Raw genomic sequence first — 19321 nt, 5'->3', positions numbered from 1 at the left:
AATCATGTCCTTGCAGATTCTGTCATTGTTCTGCCTGCAGATACACATGGGGCAGGGTGACTGTTGGGTGTATAACCTTAACTTTTGCATTTCCAGGCCTTTGAGTGCTTAGCCACACCACCATCAGAGCTTTTATATCAAATAATAAACTGATGTGCATAATGGGAACTGTAACTGACTCTTTTATTGTTGTGCTGTCACTGGTGCTCTTGTAATGATTTGAAAACTGAGGTCTCCGGGGTGCTGTTTGGATGAATGTCATTCAGGCTCTTGTAAAAGATCTTTTCCCATCTGCTCAGTCTAAGTGGCAGGAGTCTTGATCTGCTTGGGCCACTTCAGTAAATTCCTCATTTAATAAGAAGTATTCTTGAGTAGAATAATGCTTTCCTTGGCCCTGCCTGAACATTTGAAGAGCAGTGCGGACAGTGATAAAATGTGCTCAGCCCTTCGCCAGTGGCAGTTTCCAGCTGAAGGGGCCTTTGTATCGAACAGGATCCGCTCTGTAAATCCCTGCCTGGAGGACACTTCAATCCTGCCTCAGGATATGTCTGCTCTGCAGTTAGACACCCCCAGCTGGCCTGTGCTAGCTGGCTTGGGCCTGGGGGGCTGTAAAATTGTGGTGTGGACATTCGGGCTTCAGTCCGAGGCCCGGGATGCTTCCACCTTGCAGGGTCCTAGAGCCTGGGCTCCAGCTCAAGCCCGAACATCAGTCCCTTTGCCCGAGCCCTACGAGGCTGAGTCAGCTGGCATGCCACAGATTTTTAATTGCTGTGTAGACGTACCCTAAGCTCTGAACTAACCATCCAGGACAGGTGATTAATTGCTGACCAGTCCACCAATCAGCTCTTACAGACTGTATGATTCCTCCCCAGATCTGTTTGTGTTCTTAAGGGAAAAAGAGCCATGATTAAGGCAGCAGCCATAAAGTCAATGGAGTATAGAGCTTCGCTGCTGACCCTGGGGTGATTTCGATCTCATTCTGCAGTGACTTGTTCTTTAAACACACTGCTCAGTCTTGGAGTTATGTATGGCCTGAAGGAGCAACTCTCTAGGAGACTCGTAGCTTACGTCATGCAGCCTGTGGGTTTCTTCAGGCATTGCCAGATCTGTGAGAAGAGCAGCTTGTACCCAACCCAGTGCTGACACCCCCACCCCTCCAGCCATGGAAATCCAGGACTTGTGCAGTGCAGAGGACAGGCAATAAAAGCCAGTTCTTCTCATCTCTTGGATAGACATCTGGCAATAACGGTGCAGAGAGCCCTGTGGGGCTGCTTTCCAGAGCTTTTTGCTGTTTTCTGTGATCCCATTTTAATCCCCTGTTCGCCCTCTCTTTGCAGGTCACTTCACCTGGGATAAATACCTGAAAGAAACATGTGCCATCCCAGCGCCTGCCCACTGCTTCAAGCAGGTAATTTGTTGGGTGGCCTCTTGGGGGCAGGGGTCTGTTTGCGATCCCAGAGCTCCTGTTCAGGGCAAACCTTTGAATAGACTGTGTCCCTTTAATCCAACAGGGAGGAAGAGCCGGGAAAGCAGACACTTGGCAGGACTGTGTATGATTAAACAAAGATAAAACAGATACATTTGTACAAGCCATAAATGTTACAGAATAACCCAGGGGACTCAACTCTCAGATGTGCATGGGTGGGAACATCAAAGCATCTCTGTGTCTCTGCTGATCTCAGGTGCTGGAGGGAAATCTATATAGACTGGATCATTGCTTGATGTAATTATGATTTAGGTTTCACTGGATGCAGGACAATAGAGGGAGTTTCTTGCTCAGTTTCCCTTCTGCAAAGTTCCCTGAATCTTGATGAGCTGTTTTATGGTCTCCTGGGTATCCAGTATCTGGCTGTGTTGCTTGGCGATGCAGGCTGCCCAAATTATTAGTCAGGTTGATGTGAGGGCCCAGGACTGAATTAGTAGAGGGGGCTGCGGGTTAGGATTGAGGGTGTCAGCAGAGCTGTGTGTGGAGTGCCAAGGCTGGCCTGTGCTGTAGCTGGTGCTTTAGCTCTTCACTTACATGCCCAAATTACATTTGTTTTGTTTTATTTTAAAAGCAAAGGGCAGTGTGGTGTGTGTGCGTGTGCACGTGCGTGTGTGCGTGAGCGTGTGCGTGTGTGTGTGTACGTACACGGGAGTTGTTAAATATCACTTGTGTGCTGTGCTGGGTAGGGGTCTGCTGGGGCAAGGCCCAGGAAAAGGAGCTGGCTCCAGGTGAAACTTGTGGCAGCAGGGGATAGACTGTGGGTGGCTGGATGCCAGGGCACTGGTTCACTGAGCTTTCCTTGCTGTTCTCTGTGACACCGGCTTCAACATTGGCCTGGAGGATACTGTCCATCTTCAGCTGCCAGGAGCAGTCCTGGTGCAGGTGGGGCTTGGGGCCGGGGTTCTGGGAAGGAAGTGGGCATGTGTCTGAAGTCCTGGCTCTGACTGAATCGCTGCCTGGTTCTTCGTAGTCATACACTCCGCCTAGCAATGAATTCAAGATCAGCATGAAACTAGAAGCCCAGGACCCCAGGAACACCACCTCCACCTGCATCGCCACTGTGGTGGGTCTGACAGGTGCCCGGCTGCGCCTGCGTCTCGATGGCAGTGACAACAAGAATGACTTCTGGCGGCTGGTGGATTCTGCTGAAATCCAGCCCATAGGGAACTGCGAGAAGAATGGAGGGATGCTGCAGCCCCCTTTGGGTGAGTCTGAAATCCTGTCACCAGGCAAATGGAAAACAGCCACAAGCTGTGGGGGGAACCCTAGTACTGCTTTGCTTTCCCTGCTCAGTACAGGAAGGTGTGGACTGGCCTCACCTAGCAGGGCTTGTTTCATTGTGTACGTTTACCCAGGGGCTGTCGCTAATCTGGCTTCTGTCCTTGCACAAAACCCATTCATCTGAGCGTGCGGGTGCTTTACACCTGGGCTAGCTGGTGTGTCCTGGGGGACAGGCTAAAACCCAAGTGGTGCTTGCATTCGGCCTGGTAACCCGCCCACAGACTGAACCAATGCCTTCCCACAGTGCCACCCGAGTGCTCAGAAGAACTGACATTCTCCCACAATGCACTGGGAATCAGTGGCTCAGCTTACTGAGGTGCTAAGAACCATGGGATATGACCCTGAAGTCCTAGCACCTCACGTAGGTGAATGGAGCATCAGTGTGGACTTACTGACTCGAGTGTGGCTTTGCAGTGTAGCTGCTCCCTCCCACACTATGCCAGCCTGGAGGCTTAGCCCCACAGGCAGATCGCCCAAGTGAACTCTGCTGGGCAGACAAACCCTCAGTCCCACCACACAGCTCTAGGCTGGCCTGACCATAGTCTATTGCTTGTGACTTTGGGCCAGCACTCACACGCTTTTGATTTGCCAGTCACACACTCTTCTCACCCCTTCTCTCTCACTTGGTCATGAGCCAAAGGGTGGAGGGTGCCTTCCTGGACCTTTTCAATTGTAATGTAGATAAGAACCAAGAAGTAGTATTAGAATCCAGGTGCCTACCTCAGTCATTGCTAGATCTGGCCCCTTAATCCACAGCACTTTACATTTTCCTTCCTGCCATCTAGACATATTTGTGCCCAAGCACTAAAGGCCAACACAAAGAATTGGGTATCAAAGTGTAGGCAGTTGTTAGAGCATCAGCTAGATGGGTTTCATATATTCCACTCCTCTTAATTAGGGCTCCCTGTTGGGCAGCAAACTGACCCAGTTTGAGGCAAGAGGCCATTCAAAGGGAAAAAAATACATCTGACAAGGCTTCCAGTAACTCTCAGTCCTGCCTTGAGTGAAAGTGACGTACACAGCATTCCAGCTTTGCTTTTTAAAACTTGATTTGGCTACAGCTATATAAATGGCCTGGATAGTGGAATTCACCCTTTATCTCCGTTAAACACACTTCACTCCTTGGCAGTGCCAAGTGGATCTCCAAATTGATGCTGACTGTCCCAGTTAACCTGAGGCCATGTCCCCAGGAGATGTTCCTATAAAGAACCCATCCAGTTAGCACACCCAGTTGAAGTGTACCAGGCTGAGCTGTGGCAGGGGGTGAAGGACTTGCACCTGATAAAGTGCAGTGGAGACCACACACCGGAGAGTCAGATGGACATACTGTGTAGGCTGCTAGCTAGCCATGACTTGGGAATGGGGAGCGAAAGAGGATCTTAGTGGGGCAGGGAGTGGTGTAGGATGGAAACGGCACACCATGCCACGTGAGGGTATGAGAGTCCTAGGTCCCTGCCAGAGCAGAGCGCCGTGCATGAGGGTTCCCCAGGCCACACTGATTTGTGTCTGCTGAGGATCTGGCCCTATGAATCCCTAACTCCGTTCAGTGTAGAAGACTCTGGCAAAAGAAATCCCTTCTTTGACAACAGCCACCTTTTCTCGTTCCACTCAGCTGAGGCAAAACCACTGTTTGGAGTTACTTCCTGCACATCTCTGGTAAAGCCAGAATGAGTCAGCTTTGGAGAAGCTAGTCTGTGAGCAATAAGATTCCTTTGGCTGTTGAAATGTCCCAAGCTGACGCTTTGACGCATACAACGTTGAGGCCCAGGTCTGGCCTACTGGCAGGACCCTCCGAGTCTTATTGCCTTGCCCTTTCAGTGGGTCACAACTGCTAAGATCTGCTTGGTGAGATGGGGACTTGGAGGCTGACTGTGAGGCAGTCCACTTCTTCCAGATGCTTCGTAACAAATGGGAGTCTGACCTGCATGGATCTTCCAGCCATGATCAAGCTGATAATTTCTGAGGCATTGTCCCCCTCTCACCTCTCCCGCTAACCGGAGAGTCAGGACCTCTACAGTTGTCAACGTTTGACTGAGCCATATTTTTTAAAATGAAGTACCAGCGTTGTGCCCATAAAATCCGCTCTTGCCTGACCATAGCAGGCAGCCCAAAACAAGATGGCCATTCAGTATGGGCAGCTGATCTCGTGTGCGTACAGTCACCTGGACGTGTCCATGTGCGTATTTTGCATATAAAGCCCACAGGTCTGTTTTGAAAAGTTGGAGTGTTTGTGCTATTTCCTGGGTCTGCCACCAGAGGGCGATAAGAGTAATCACGTTACAGACCTGCAGTTCATCTCCCGGGGCTGGTCGGAGGTAGGTAGAACTGGTTGTGGAGCATCTCTCGTGCTGGGTCCTGATGGGACAGTCCTTGTCACTGGCTTGGTTACCCTTGTGATCTGTCATAGCGGCAGGGTTGGGGACAAGACGTGGCAGATAGTCACCCCTGTATCTGCTGATCTCTGTTATCACAGTTACAGGTAACAAACCACGCACTCCTGAGCTGCTGGCCCTCTGCTCCCCCTCACAGAGTGTCAGCGCCTGGCGTGTGCATGTGGCACTAAGTGCCCAGTCGCTCACCGGACCAGCTGGTTTTGGGGTTCTGTTTCCAGGCTTCCAGGACAGAACTGCCTAGATAAAACGCCAGCCTTGACTCAGCTTGCTGGGACACCTCTGCTGCACAGACCTTGTCTACAATGGCAAAACTTACCCCATATATTCATCACTACTACGACTCCCAGGGAGCTGTCGGTGTCAGTCCAGTCCCAGAGTTAACTTGGACATGCTGGAATGAAAGGGTAACCCTTGCGAGCATCAGAAATTGACCCTTTGGAGCTGAGGTGCCAGGCTGTAAACCACACACTCAGTGACGCTGCTGATTTATGTTACCAGGACTCATCTCGTGGGCGTGCTTTCAGGGTCTGCACTTCCTGCAGCTGTAAGCTCCCCACGTGGCTCCCCACTTTGCATTGGAGGAATGCCCCTGGCAATGGGCTAGCAGGGGCGTGCTCCCTTTGGCCATAGCCCAGCCCAATTTCTATCACCCCTCCTTTCTTTCTCTCCATTTTCTCTCTCACCCTTTGTTCTTTTATTCCTTTTCTTCTTTTCTTTGCTCTCCTAAGAAGGACTGAGAGAGCCTGTCTTCTCTGGGATCAGTCATACAAATCATTAAAAAGAACAAGCCCTGTAGTGCTCTGTCCTTGCCCCCTTGGGGGGCTGGTGTGTGGGGTGGGAAGCAATAGCTGCTTGCACTGCTTTTTGGACATGAGGGATTTTCATACTTGTTAATAGTTTAGCTTCTCTGGTACAGACCCATATAGTGAGGAACTCATCAGTAATACTTGGAAACCCTCTTTCTCCTCAGTTACCCCTGTGCTCCCCAGAAGCCCCTTCCTGGTACTTCCAAGGGCATTCCTGATACCAAGGTGCCCAGCATGGTATTGGCACCAGTTGCTGTCACTACCTTACCCGTGGTCCAGCTCGTACCATTGCCTGTATCTTCGCTGCTTGCAACTTGTCTCTGGGTGAAAGGTTGGCAAGGAGGCTGCTGGCCACCGTAGGATGTGTGTATGCCCCAGTGAGATGCCCCTCTGGGCGCTGAGAAGGAGCAGGTATAATGTCATGGGCCTGACCCTACCCTTGCCCAGTGGCGTCCTCTCTGCATCCGGTGGACTGCAGTGTGCAAACAATAACTCCACACAGAGTGCTTTGCCAGCAGGGCCAGGGCAGGAGCTTTTCTGACAATGAAAATGTCTGATTGTTTACAAGTGGGGAGAAGCAGCTGCCACAATCTGATCTGTGTAAAGGGCTGTTCCTAGCTCTCCTGTGTTCAGAGGAAAATGATGGGAGATCTTAAGGTGCATGAAGGCTGTGAGTGACTGAATGAATGTGTGGAGAGGGCGTGGCATGGGAGCAGCCTGGCTTCTGCCTCACCCTGTGGACCTTGCAGATTTTTAATAGCCTCCCTCTCTGCATCTGTTCTGCAGGTTTTCGGCTGAATGCCTCCTCTTGGCCCATGTTCCTCCTGAAGACTCTGAATGGAGCAGAGATGGCTCCTCTCCGGATTTTTCACAAGGTATCGTATTGTGTGCAAAGGGCTCTGCCGCCCAGGTCGGCGCTATGCTGTGCTCTGTGGCTGTCTGCACTGCAGTTAGACACCGACATGGGCTTGCGGGGCTCAGGCTAAGGGGCTGTTTAATCACATAGCAGACATGTGGGCTCGGGCTGCAGTCTGTGCTCTAGGACCTGATTAGGTAGGAAGGTCCCAGAGCCCAAAGGTCTGCTACGCAATTAAACAGCCCCTTAGCTTGGGCTCCATGAGCCTGCATCAGCTGGCATGGCCTAGCTGCGGAGTGTTTGTTGCAGTGCAGACATGATCTAAGGGTGCTCTTGGTCTCGGCGTAGGGATGACTAATGCCTGGCTTTGTCACTGTGCTGTTCTTCTCCAGCAAAGCAGCCCCCTTTGCTGGCCTGTAGCAGAAGGTGGTGAGGGCTGGAGCTAGCTGGGAGCATGTGGTTTATATGTATGATGTAGAGCCCTGTTCCGCAGCGTGGCTGGCCTCAGTAAATGACATCGGTCCAGCTCCTCTGTGCCACAGCTGGTGCTCCAGTTTGGCCAGTTAAGAAGAGTCCCAGTGAGAGAGAGACCTGGTGAATCAGAACTGCCTGAGTGGGAGTCGGGCGGGTGAGAGGTACAGGGCACTGGGGAAGGTCCCACAGTGGAGCAAAAAGTGGTTGCTGGGAGAAGGCTGAAGGCCAGGAGAGCAGCTGGCGAGGTTTGCTAGCTGGCGTCCCCAAGCCCGAGAGCTGGAGGCAGGAGGAGCACAGCGGGGGGTGCCTACGAGTCTAAGCCGGGGAGCGGTGTAGGACTGACCCGCTGACATCTCCGTGAGAGAGCTGGGGAGTGAGGGGTGCTGCCCTGGCTAGGGGGCGCACAGCAGGGAGGCTGTGGGTGCCAACTGCGAAGAGCGGGGGCCACACTCGGGATTAGCACTGCGGTGACTGTGCTGGCGGAGGGACAGAAGAGGGCCAACGAGGAGCCTAGGTGTGGCAGAAGATAAGAGTGCGGTGGAAAGGAGAGGTAGACCACTGGGAAGCCACTGGGTAGAGTGGGCTTTTAAGGACGGTGTACGCTGCGTGTGGGAAATGGACTATGGCTGGGACTTTTGCTGGGGCTTTGGTGAGCTCTGTTTGTACTAACCCAGCCCCAAGGAAGGAGGTGTTTAAGTAAGAGAGCCTGAAGTGGATTTACTGGGAACTCTGAAAAGGGAAGTGTGCTGCAGCCGGCCAGAGGGGGAACTCCAGGCAGGGCTGCCTGTGACACCCCCGCTCCTGTCTCGTGTCAGCGTGCCATTAAGGAGTTGTCACGGGGTAGCTGCATTCTGTCACCCAGCTTGTCTGTTCCTGAGCGCAGCAGGTAAATAGAGGCCTTGCCTATGCTCCTAGAGGTGCATGTTTTAAACCAGGAGCCAAATCCAGCCCTGGTATAAACTGGAGCCACCTCCTTTACCCTCTGACCTGTGGCTGAATTGGCCCTGTCTCTGTCTAGCCCTGCTTTTGTGATGGTGTAGACGGGGGATTAATCCAAGCCCGGGAGACACACACCTTTTGTAATCACCTTTCTGAACCCACCCCTATAGGAGCCACCGTCTCCATCCCAAAACTTCTTCAAGACGGGCATGAAGCTGGAGGCAGTGGACAGAAAGAACCCACACTTCATCTGCCCAGCCACCATTGGGGAGGTGAGAGGCTCTGAGGTGCTTGTGACGTTCGATGGCTGGAGAGGTGCCTTCGATTACTGGTGCCGCTATGATTCCAGGGACATCTTTCCTGTAGGCTGGTGCTCATTGACAGGAGACAACCTGCAGCCACCTGGGACGAAAGGTAAGGGCCGTGTCCCATCTCCGCTCCATTCTTTGTCTGCCCAGCCACTGCAAAGAATAGTAAAGAAGACAGAGACTGGCAGCTATGAGTCCTGCATTCTGTTCCCGGCTCTGCTACGGATCTACGGTGTGTCCCCTTGGGTAAATCACTGCCCACCCCGTGCCTCGGTTTCCCCCGTAATACGGGAGATTATTTGCCCACCTCGTGGGGTTAGTTTGAAATCCTTGATGGAAGGTGCAGATGAGTTTTGCTTTTTTCCCTGAGCAGGATGTTGTTAGCCCTATATAAGCAGTAAAAATATAAAAGCAGGTTTGTAAGTCCCAGCTGTTCCTGAGGAGAGGAGGACAGGTGGCGATGCTGAGTGATATTACTCAGGTCTTCTCCCCTCCCAAGAGATCACTCAGAACCTGGCCTGCCTCTTCAGAAAACACAGGGTCCCTGGTGCCTTCTGTCCAAACGAGAGGTCCTGGGATTGCTGGGAATACAGCAGGAGAATTAGGGTCACACAGGGTCGGGGAGCCAGGGCTGTCCTAACTTAAAGAACTTCTGCTCCCTAAGGGAAAGGTGAGGAGGCGAGGGAGTGGGGGAGGAGGCCCAGCCTGGGGCAGTAGGACAGTGCCTTCTGTTCATGGGTTTGGCAGGGTTGGTTTGTTTTCCCTTCCATTGTACTGCCCACTGGGGGCCTGGAAAAGGCAGGTTTTACTGAGCTGAGAAGCTGTGTCTGCTGGGATCCTCTGGCCTTGAGGGTGCCCAGTGTCTGGATGTTACATGTAGGCTGCTGAGGCTGTCTGATCCCTGTGTGCCTCCCTGTAGCTGTACCTGTCCCAAAGGACATAATGGGCTGCCAGTGTCCCCAGCCATGGCCGTGGGCAGTAACAGACTGGCTGGCAAGCTCAGCAGGTGAGGATAAAGCAGCAGCTCAATCTGTAGTTTGTTCCTTTAGCTCCTCCCGCCCCCAGCCTCTGTGACCTTTGAAGTCAAGGATCTTGTTTGAGGGAAGCCTTCCCTGTTCTTCGTGCTGCACAGTGAGGCAGTCTTCCCAGAGACCGAGATCGCCTCTGCTTTGCCTCTGAATAGACCCAGATGTGAGCTCTCTTTGGATTAGGAAGACGCATCCGGCCGATGGAAACTGAAAGGCACTCTTTGTTTCTCTTGGATCTCTGCCTCCTGTGTAGTTAACCTTCATGCTCCCAGCCTCCCCCCCTCTCCCTGCTGCTTGTTTGTGTTTCGCCTGCTGCCTCTCCCTATGCTCAGTCGTTGCAACCAGGCCTCAAGCTGCCCAGCAGGAGGTGCCCTTGAGCCAGGGGTCTGTTACCCAGCTTCTCTGAGATCCGATCTTCAGCCAGATTCCCAGCACAAATGGTTGAAATCCCTGTAGATGTTGGCTGGAGGCTTTTGTTCCTTTAAATTAACCTGGTGAGCTTTGAGGATGGTGGAAGATTTCAGTGCAATGGGAATTGATTCTACTGCAGAAATGGGAACTTCTCATCTGATCACCCCAGCTGGCAGGGCTCCTTCAGTCCTTTCTGTGCTGGGAGTTTGGTGGGAAAGTGGAGAAACATCCAGAAATGATACTTGTCCAGGGGAACAATACTGTATAACTGGGAAGCATTTGCCTACCGCAGTTAGCAGGTAGCTGTGACAGGCTTTCCCTCTCACATTAACCTCAGCCAGGCTTAGGCATGGGAAATAATAATGGACTCCCATAGAACTAGGGGCGGGGTGCTTCTGGGAATGATATGCAGACAGTGATTGCTCCTGTCCTGCCCATATGGGGAAGAGCCTCATTCCTGGCAATTGAAAAGAAATTTCCTTGGCTGGTAGCATTTCCCCAGGAAAGTTCAGCCCAGATTCTTCTTGTAGCAAGATTTTCCTTCCCCTTCTCCTGGTGAGTACTGCCCCAATTCTGTGGTTTTATCATGAGGAAGGGGAAGTGCTGAGGATCCTTTCTTTATTTCTGTCATTAAATCCCTCACCTCATCTGTTCATTCCTAACAGCTGACCTCCCTTTGGACAAGGAGGGATGAACACAGCTCCCTCCAGAACCTGTGAATTGCTGCTCCTAAGGAAGTTGTGGGGAGGGTTCACCTCAGAGAAACGCCAGGCACTTCTGCCCCTCTCCCTGAGGCACCAAGCGCTTCTTCCAGGACACTTCTAGCTGCTGCTGGCCCAGGCATTGTAGTCCCAGCCATAGAGCCCCTCCTCTCTGAGGAGTATTCATTATTGGAGCATGCTCACGCTCCCCATAGCAATGATGTTCTGTGAGGCAGGTTTGAATTAGATGGCAAGCTTTTCAGAGGGGGGACCATGTCTATTCCTCTCCCATCCCCAAGTGCAGTGTTGGCACTTGGGCAGCAATTGGAGGAACTGGAGCTGCTCTTTGGATTTACAATGTCTCTGTGTATGATATTCCACTAATATCTCTGGAAGAAGTTAAACAGAAGCTACTAAAGTTAAACATTTTTAACTCAGCAGCTCCCGATAACTTCTTGCATCCAAGAGTTTTAAAAGAGCTGACTGAGGAGCCCGCTAGACGATTAATATTGAATTTCAGTAAGTCTTGGAGTACTGAGTAAATTCCAGAAGACTGGAAGAAAGCTAATGTTGTGCCAATTTTAAAAAGGGTAAATGGGATCACTTGTGTAATTATGGGCCTTTCAGTCTGACATTGATCCCAGGCAAGATAATGGAAAGGCTGATATGGGAGTTGATTAATAAAGAATTAAAGGAGGTTAATATAATTAATGCAACTCAGCATGGATTTATGGAAAATAGATCCTGTCAAACAAACTTTATATCTTTTTTTTTATGTGATTACAGGTTTGGTTGGTAAAGGTAGTAGTGTTGACATAGCATACTTTGACTTCTGTGTGCCATTTTACTTAGTCTGACAAAACATTTTGATTCAAAACTAGAACAATATAAAATTAACATGCCACACATTAAATGGATTAAAAACTGGCTAACTGATAGGTCTCAAAATGTGACTGTAAATGGGGAATTGTCATCCAGTTGGTATGCTTCCGTTGGGGTCCCCCAGGGATTGGTTCTTGGCCCTACACTATTTAACATTTTTTATTAGTAACCTGGAAGAAAACAGAAAATCATCACTGATAAAGCTTGCAGATTACACACAAATTGGGAGAGTGGTAAATAATGAGGAGGACATGTTGCTGATGCAGGGTGATATGGTTTCTTGGTAAACTGGGCTCAGACAAACAATATGCATTTTAATATGGCTAAACGTAAATGTATACAGCTGGGAACAAAGAGTGTAGGCCGTACTTACAGGATGGTTGGCTCTATCCTGGGAAGCAGTGACTCTGAGAAAGATATGGGGGTTGTGGTGGGTAATCAGCTAAACACGAGCTCCCAATGCAATGCTGTGACCTAATGCAATCCTGGGGTGCATAAGTGGGACTCTCAAGTAGGAGTTACAGAGATTATTTTACCTCTATATATGGGACTGGTGCAACTGCTGCTGGAATCCTGTGTCCAGTTCTGGTGTCCACAATTCGAGAAGGATGTTGTTAAGTTGGAGAGGGTTCAGAGAAGAGCCATGAGAATGATGGAGGGATTAGAAAACCTGCCTTACAGTGATAGACTGAAGGAGCTCCATCTATTTAATTTAACAAAGAGAAGGTTGAGAGGTAACTTGGTCAGTCTCTAAGTATCATAGAACCATAGGGCTAGAAGAGACGGCCAGGGTCATCTAGTCTAACCCTCTGCCATGATGCAGGATTTGTTGTGTCTAAATCATCCAGGACAGATGGCTATCCAGCATCCTTTTGAAAACCTCCAGTGAAGGAGCTTCCATGACCTCCCTAGGCAGTCTGTTCCACTGTTCTTACAGGTAGGATGTTTTCCCTGAGATTTAATCTAAATCTGCTGTGCTGTAGTTTGAACCCATTGTCTCTTGTCCTCCCCTCTTTGGCAAGAGAAAACAACTTTTCTCCATCTTTTTTTATGGCAGCCTTTCAAGTACTTGAAGACTGTTATCCTGTTCCCCCTCCATCTCCTCTTTTCGAAACTAAACATGCCCAGTTCCTTCAGCCTTTGCTCATATGGCTTGCATTCCATCCCTTTGATCATCTTTGTAGCTCGCCTCTGTCCAGTTTCTCTACATCCTTTCTATACATTGATGTCGGTGACCAAGATTGGACACAGTACTCCAGCTGAGGCCTAATCAGCATCGAGTAGAGCGGTACTATCATCTCCTGTGACTTGCGTGCTATGTCCCTGTTAATGCAGCCCGAAATTGCATTTGCTTTTTTTGCAACAGCATCGCATTGTTGGCTCATGTTGAGGTTGTGATCCATCACCTGATCCTTCACAGCAGTGCTCTTGCCAAGCCAGTTCTTCAAGTGCTTGCTCATGTCCATTCTGAATTAGGTGTGTGTGCGCCACGTGCACAGGTGCTGGAAATTTTTTCCCTAGTGGTATCCATCAAATCGGCTCTAGCTCCCTCTGCAGCAGCATGCATATGTGCCTGTATAAAGGGCGCTGCCGGCTCCCCTCCCTTCCAATTCCTTTTTACCACTTGTGACAGTGCTGGAACACTCTCTTGCTCTGGCAATTCTAGTATTCCTAGTGGTTTCACTGTTCATTCTAGTGTACATCGTTTATTTTGTTGTTGGTTAGAAGTTAATTTAGCGGGTTTTAACCCAGGGTCGGGGCATGCCCCAGTCCCCGGTGTTTAAACCCTGCACTTCTTGCAAGAAACAGATGCCTCTGAGTGACCTGCACCAGAGCTTTAAGGTGCCACAGAACTTTCGTTGTTTTGCTGAAAACAGACTAACACGGTTCCCCTCTGGAACTCCATTCTGTCGACATGAGACAGACCTTGGCTTTCTTTATTGAGAGGTCCAAGCCCTTCTGTCATTCCACGCAACTCTTTATAGCAATTGCTGACCGAACGAAGGGGCATCCGGTTTCATCCCAACGACTCTCAGCATGGATCATGGCCTGTATTCGAGCCTGTTGTGAACAGGCAGAGGTCACACCCTCAGCCTCCCTGTCAGCCCACTCCACGAGGGCTCAGGTGTCTTCAGCAGCCTTCTTGGCACACGTTCCTATGCAGGACATCGGTAGGACCACTACATGGTCTTCGCATCCCACTATGCTATCATGCAGCAAGCTCGGGACAGTGCAGGGTTTGGCAGAGCAGTGTTGCCATCGTCACGTCCATAAACTCCTGCCCACCTCCGGTTTTACTGCTGGTAAGTCACCTAATTCAGAATGGACATGAGCAAGCACTCAAAGAAGAAAGAACAGTTACTTACCTCATAACTGGTGTTCTTTGTGATGTGTCGCTCATGTTTGTTCCACGACTCACACTCCTTCCGCTTAGTCAGAGTTCCGGCAAGAAAGAACTGAGAGGGAGGGGGGCCAGCAGTGCCCTATATACGGGTGCCTATGTGTGCAGCTGCAGAGGGTGCTAGAGCCAGCCCTACGGATACCACTAAGGGGAAAATTTCCGGCACTGGTGCATGTGGCACGCACACACCTAATTCAGAATGGACATGAGTGACACATCTTGAAGAACAAGAGTTATGAGGTAAGTAACCGTTCTTTATCCCCCACTCTGTATTTGTGCATTTGGTTTTTCTTCCCTAAGTGTAGCACTTCCCATTTGTCTTTATTGAATTTCATTTTGTTGTCTATAGCCCAGTTCTCTGATTTATCACGATCCCTTTGAATTTTAACTTGATCTTCCAAAGTGTTTGCAACCCCCCCTCTAGTTTTGTGTCATGAAATATGATCATTATGCTTCTATGCCTACATCCAGGTGATTAATAAAGATGTTAAATAATACCAGACCCAGAACTATTCCTGTGGAACCTCACTTGAGACCTTCTTCCAATCCAACATCATTCCATTCATAGTTACTCTTTGTTTGCGGTTGTTTAACCAATTATGTATCCACTTAATGGTATTCCACCGAGCCCACATTTCTCCAGCTTACTTATCAGATGGGAAACAAATATTTAATATTGGGCTCTTCAGTCTAGCAAAGAAAGGTCTAACATGATTCAGTGGTGGGAAATTAAAGCTAAACAAATTCAGACTGGAAATAAGGTGTACATTTTTGACAGTGATGGTAATTAACTATGGGAACAACTTACCAAGGGTCATGGTGGGTTCTCCATCACTACAATATTTGGAATAAGATTGGGTGTTTTTCTAAAAGCCCTGCTCTAGGAATTATTTTGAGGCCGGTGTCTGGCCTGTGGTCAGACAGGAGGTCAGACTAAATGATCACAATGGTCCCTTCTGGCCTTCAAATCTAAGAATGTGTGGAGGTCATACAAAGGGTTCACTGATTAAACTGGTGGCTTCATAGAGCAGAATGCAGAGAGGCCTAGTGAAGTGAGCTCATGCTGAAGGAAAGCAGAGCTTCAAAGAGCTCAGGCATGTTTTTGTAATGCTAGTAACTTAATTCAAGTGTGATCTGTCTGTTCTGATGGCTTCCAACAGAGGTGGAAGAGAGGCTTTTCCTGGTCACATACTCACATGATTGACCACTCCATGCACCAATGGCCTCCTGTCTTCAAGAGTGTTTGTCTAGGTGGAGCTTCTGTAGCTGGAGACTGGCCAGCCATACTGAAGGGGGACTTTCAGGAGGGCACATGTGCGTGAAGAGGGGAAACAGGTCAAACAAAGAGGAGGAACAAATCTCTGCTCTCTGTGCTGGGAATCGTGTTGCCTTCGGTAGGTGTCCTGTGCGATGACTCACCGGGGAGAGCTCTGCCTGTGCAACACAACCAGACGTCTGCAGGTTTCAGTTTCTTTACCTCTGTAAAACTGAAGCTTCTCGTTTGAACTTAGTATAGCCTAGAGGCGTCTTTTTTACCACCCCAGGCTGTAGGTGGATTGACACAGTTGGTTTGTTCTCCCTGTGCCCCTCCCTGGAGCTGCAGGGGGAGGTTAGTGGTGAGTTAATATTTCTGATCTGCTCTCTCTGAATTTCCCTGCTGTGTGTGTTCTCGTCACACCGGGTTATTTAGAAGCGGGTGGGGGGGAACTTTCGCTTTCAAATCCATTGTGATGGTCATTTTCACTGACCAGTTTAACACTTGCGGTACCCAATATCGCTGCAGTTAGGGCAGGTAGGATGCCAACACTGCCCTGCAGGGCATGCTCCTGTCTTAAGGGACAGTCAACAGACTTCCCCTGTTCTCCATCCAGGCCAATGGGCAATACTTGTTATGCATCTGTAATGGGGGGAGCATCCTGGGAAGCCCTTGTGTGCACCTCTTGGTTCTACTCTTCAGTGCTCTCTGGGTGGATGTACAGATGGGGTTGATGGACACTGCTTATACAGACAGTGTAGAGGTATGTCTCCAAACACCGGGTCTCACGTCCTTAATAGTGTGCTGCATTCTAGAGCCTCATCTAGCACATGTATTTTATTCTTGGGTCTTGGTTTCTCCAGAGGACCAGCCTATGGATTATGCATCTTGGCGTGTTACAGCAGACAGTTCCTTGTAAAGTGATTCCTGTGAGTGAGTTTTCTGTTCATGGACAGTGTCTATATCTTTCAATTTATATATATATATATATATATATATATATATATATACACATACATACACACACACACACACACACACTAAGTGCCTAAGTTGTAGGAAAGTTTTGGTCAGTGTCATAGTAGTGCAGTCTAAGCCAAGGGGAGACTTTGCATCTACTTTGTAGGGGAAGTGGCGATGACTTCTATATTAAGGTTGCCTAACCTTTTAAAACATGTAATAGTTTTCTGACTATTTTTCAGAGCAATAGAACCCCAGTGGTCACTGAGTGAGGCAGAGGTGCTGGGCAAACAAACGTGTAAATGTAATACTGATAAGAAGAGGCTGCTAGGCTTTCCCATTCCTGCGGGAAGGCCAGGACTCCAGACTGATCAGGTCTTTCCCTTTCTCCCTTTGTTACAGAGCTTTATAGCATAGAGGGAAACGCATTGTATGTACATCGCTAAAGACCCAAATTTCCTGAAAGAGCTTGTACTTCCCTTTCCTGTGAAGAGGAGGAATCTGGAGGTGAACTGGTGGGCAGGGAAGAAGAGAGTTCCTCACTGATGGGCCTGAATGCTTCACCAGTTCTAGTCATAGTGCACACGCGAGATGGTACCTTACTTCCTAAACTGCATCTAGGCCATCAAGGTTGAGCGAATCCCTGAGGCAGATGGAGGAATGGGAGGGGTGGGGTCCTTGTGCCAGGCTGTCATCTGGGTCTTTGGAGACAATCTGGCAGTTAAGTGAGGAAGCTGTTTAGGTCACGCGTCGCTCTTGAAAAATGCCTTCAGTGTTTTAAGATTGTGTTATCTTTGTTGCACAGGGCATATGCAGTTAGTATTTTGTTTGGTTGCTCTAGTATTAATTACGAGGTTAAATTGACTATAAGGTAAATCTCCCTAATGGCCGTGGCACAGTCTCAAAGAGAAGATACCAACAAGGGAAACCTCAAAGTAGAGTTTAAACTATATAGCAGTTCTCAGATTGCTTGGAGGGGAAACTCAGTGGCTTGCAGAGCCCTCCCTGGTGGTCAGCAGAATGACATTGGTGGGAGAGGATCTCTGGAAGCTCTTTTTCTTGTCCTTTTTTCTTTCCCCCCTGAAATGGTCCATGGAATGGAGAACAGCTGAGCTAACATGCTCCAGGGGGACAGGACAGAAAGGGAAGGGCCTGAATTTGATACTCGTGAGGTATCTTTCAGCTCCAACCCCTGACTATATGTGAAACTGAGCAAGTTGGGCAATGATCTTCCTGTCTCTGGAGAAACCAACATCCTCCTTGCAATTCCCAACTGCCTCGTCCATGAGAGGAATGTCAGTTGCACTTCAGGAAGAAACTCTTTCTGCTCAGGGAGTGGGATGAAGTGGGGAACTGAGTAGAAACGAGCCTTTCCCCTGATTTGCTGAGCATTGAGGCCTGATCTGTGGAGCACCCTTCCCCATCCCCAGCCCTTCCCTTCCTCATCTGAAGCTTTTTCTGAATTAAATTCCGTCGTCCTTTTAAGAGGCCCTCTTCTCTCATGCATATGCTCGAGTGCCGGGAGCCCTAAACATGCTTCACACGAGCACTCGTCGTTTGGTTACGTATGGGAACATTTGGAGAAGACGAGGAGCGTGCAGCAGTTCACCAGAACCCAGCAGGGATCCAGTGGACAGCTCATGGCACCCCTCCATAGAACTCCTTGGGAGCTGCCATGAGCAGTGTTATACAGGAGCCCTGCATGGAGCAGGGAGTTGGCTGGCTCTGAGTGAGAGGATCTTTCTCCCACTGTGACACTGCGGGGCATGTCCTTTGCAGCCCGTCTAGCATCTGTGAGGCTTTATCTTGTCTTACCTGGAAGGCAGCTCACATTCTAACACCTCCTCACGAAACCTTGTCACTACAGCTGTAAAAGCAGCACTTAGATCTGTTCCTCCATGTTCAGTATCTAACCCCCTCCCCCTCCCTGGAGGCAAATAGTTATCATTATCCCCAGTTTGCAAGGGAGAAAACGGTGACACGCAGCTGGCAGCAGCTTGCCCAAGATCATAGGAGTCAGTGTCAGACCCTAAAGTGGAACTCAAGACATCCTGACTCCCAGTCCTGTGCTCAGACCGTTGGGTCACATCTCCCACTGTCTGATGCCAGCTGCTTTGGAGCGACCTGGATGAGACCTATGAGAGCGCTGCATTTTGTGGTGGGCTGTTGTTCTGTACCTAGCCTTTCTAGAATGGGCCAGCAGTAGCGGAACTGGTGTTCCCTAGCGCCAGCAGCAGGGTGGCTGATGAGGTGGCAAGGAAAGCGTTAACCGTGTTTGAGCAGGCTCGGAGCTGGAGGCAGTTCTGTGCTTTATTTGAGTGAGCTGGAATTTTGAGGAGTGGAGTTTCTGCCTTGGCACAAGCCCATCTGGCAGAGCAGCTCTGAGCCCAGCCAGGTTGGAGAGAGCTAATAAAGAACACATCCTCTTGGTTACTGTGCCAAGGCCAAGGAAAGTTACAGTGGGTGCAGCAGAGATCCCAGTACTCCAATCAGATAAACAGCAGGCGCTTGCCCTGACTCCCTTTGTTCCTGTCTGCTGTTAGCTGTCAGTGCACTGCTTCCTCTGTGTCGGGCTGGCTGCATTTGAGACGGTCTCGCTCTGCTTACAAAACAAGCAAAAGTTAATAGTTTTAAATAGTTACCATGGGGATATTTTAAGTGGTGCTCGCATGCTCTCCTGGACTTGCCATCTGTTGCATGCTTTATCCAGTTTGCCTGTAATTCTAGTTGGCGTGCGCTGCACAGCCCTTATGGCATTGGCCAGGCCAGCCATTATGTGTTTAGTTGGGAGGCGAAAGCTTCAAGAGGGAACAGGAAGCCAGAAAACGATGAACCCCGCGTAGAAAGTTCACAAGGCTCCCCACCCCCTTCACCTTTCACTGCTGCTGTCGTACAATGTATTTATTAACTGCTTGGTGGCTTCAGGCGGACTGAGATGATGATCAGACTCAAATGACTCTAGAATTTCCTCCCAGAGGCAAAGGTAACAGATAACGTTGTGATTTTTCTTTATTTTCCTCTATAGCGTTGCATGGTTTCTTTTCCTCCTTTTGAAGTGAGGGCGAGTAGGAGGTGGGGGGCTGGATGTCTGAGTGGAGGCAGATGAAGATTTACTACTGAAATAAGCTCCTATGCTTTAG

The 19321-nt window shown here is 49.6% G+C and overlaps 1 protein-coding gene across 3 annotated transcripts in view; it reads left to right on the top strand.

Moving 5' to 3' along the window:
* Positions 1 to 19321, top strand: part of SCMH1 (Scm polycomb group protein homolog 1) — a 116246-nt gene that overhangs the window by 40077 nt on the left and 56848 nt on the right. For all 3 annotated transcript variants that reach the window (XM_067530708.1, XM_067530706.1, XM_067530707.1), the window contains 4 exons: positions 1338 to 1408; positions 2457 to 2691; positions 6753 to 6841; positions 8406 to 8649. In XM_067530708.1, the coding sequence (XP_067386809.1) occupies positions 1338 to 1408; positions 2457 to 2691; positions 6753 to 6841; positions 8406 to 8649 (639 nt within the window). The remainder of the gene's footprint in view (positions 1 to 1337; positions 1409 to 2456; positions 2692 to 6752; positions 6842 to 8405; positions 8650 to 19321) is intronic.

The sequence above is a fragment of the Emydura macquarii genome, unplaced genomic scaffold (assembly GCF_026122565.2).
Source record: "Emydura macquarii macquarii isolate MOO-44397 ecotype Brisbane River unplaced genomic scaffold, CSIRO-AGI_Emac_v2 contig_3113, whole genome shotgun sequence".
Classification (NCBI taxonomy): Eukaryota; Metazoa; Chordata; order Testudines; family Chelidae; genus Emydura; species Emydura macquarii.
The sequence above is the reverse complement of the archived record's forward strand: the minus strand, read 5'-3'. Positions and strand labels throughout refer to the sequence as shown.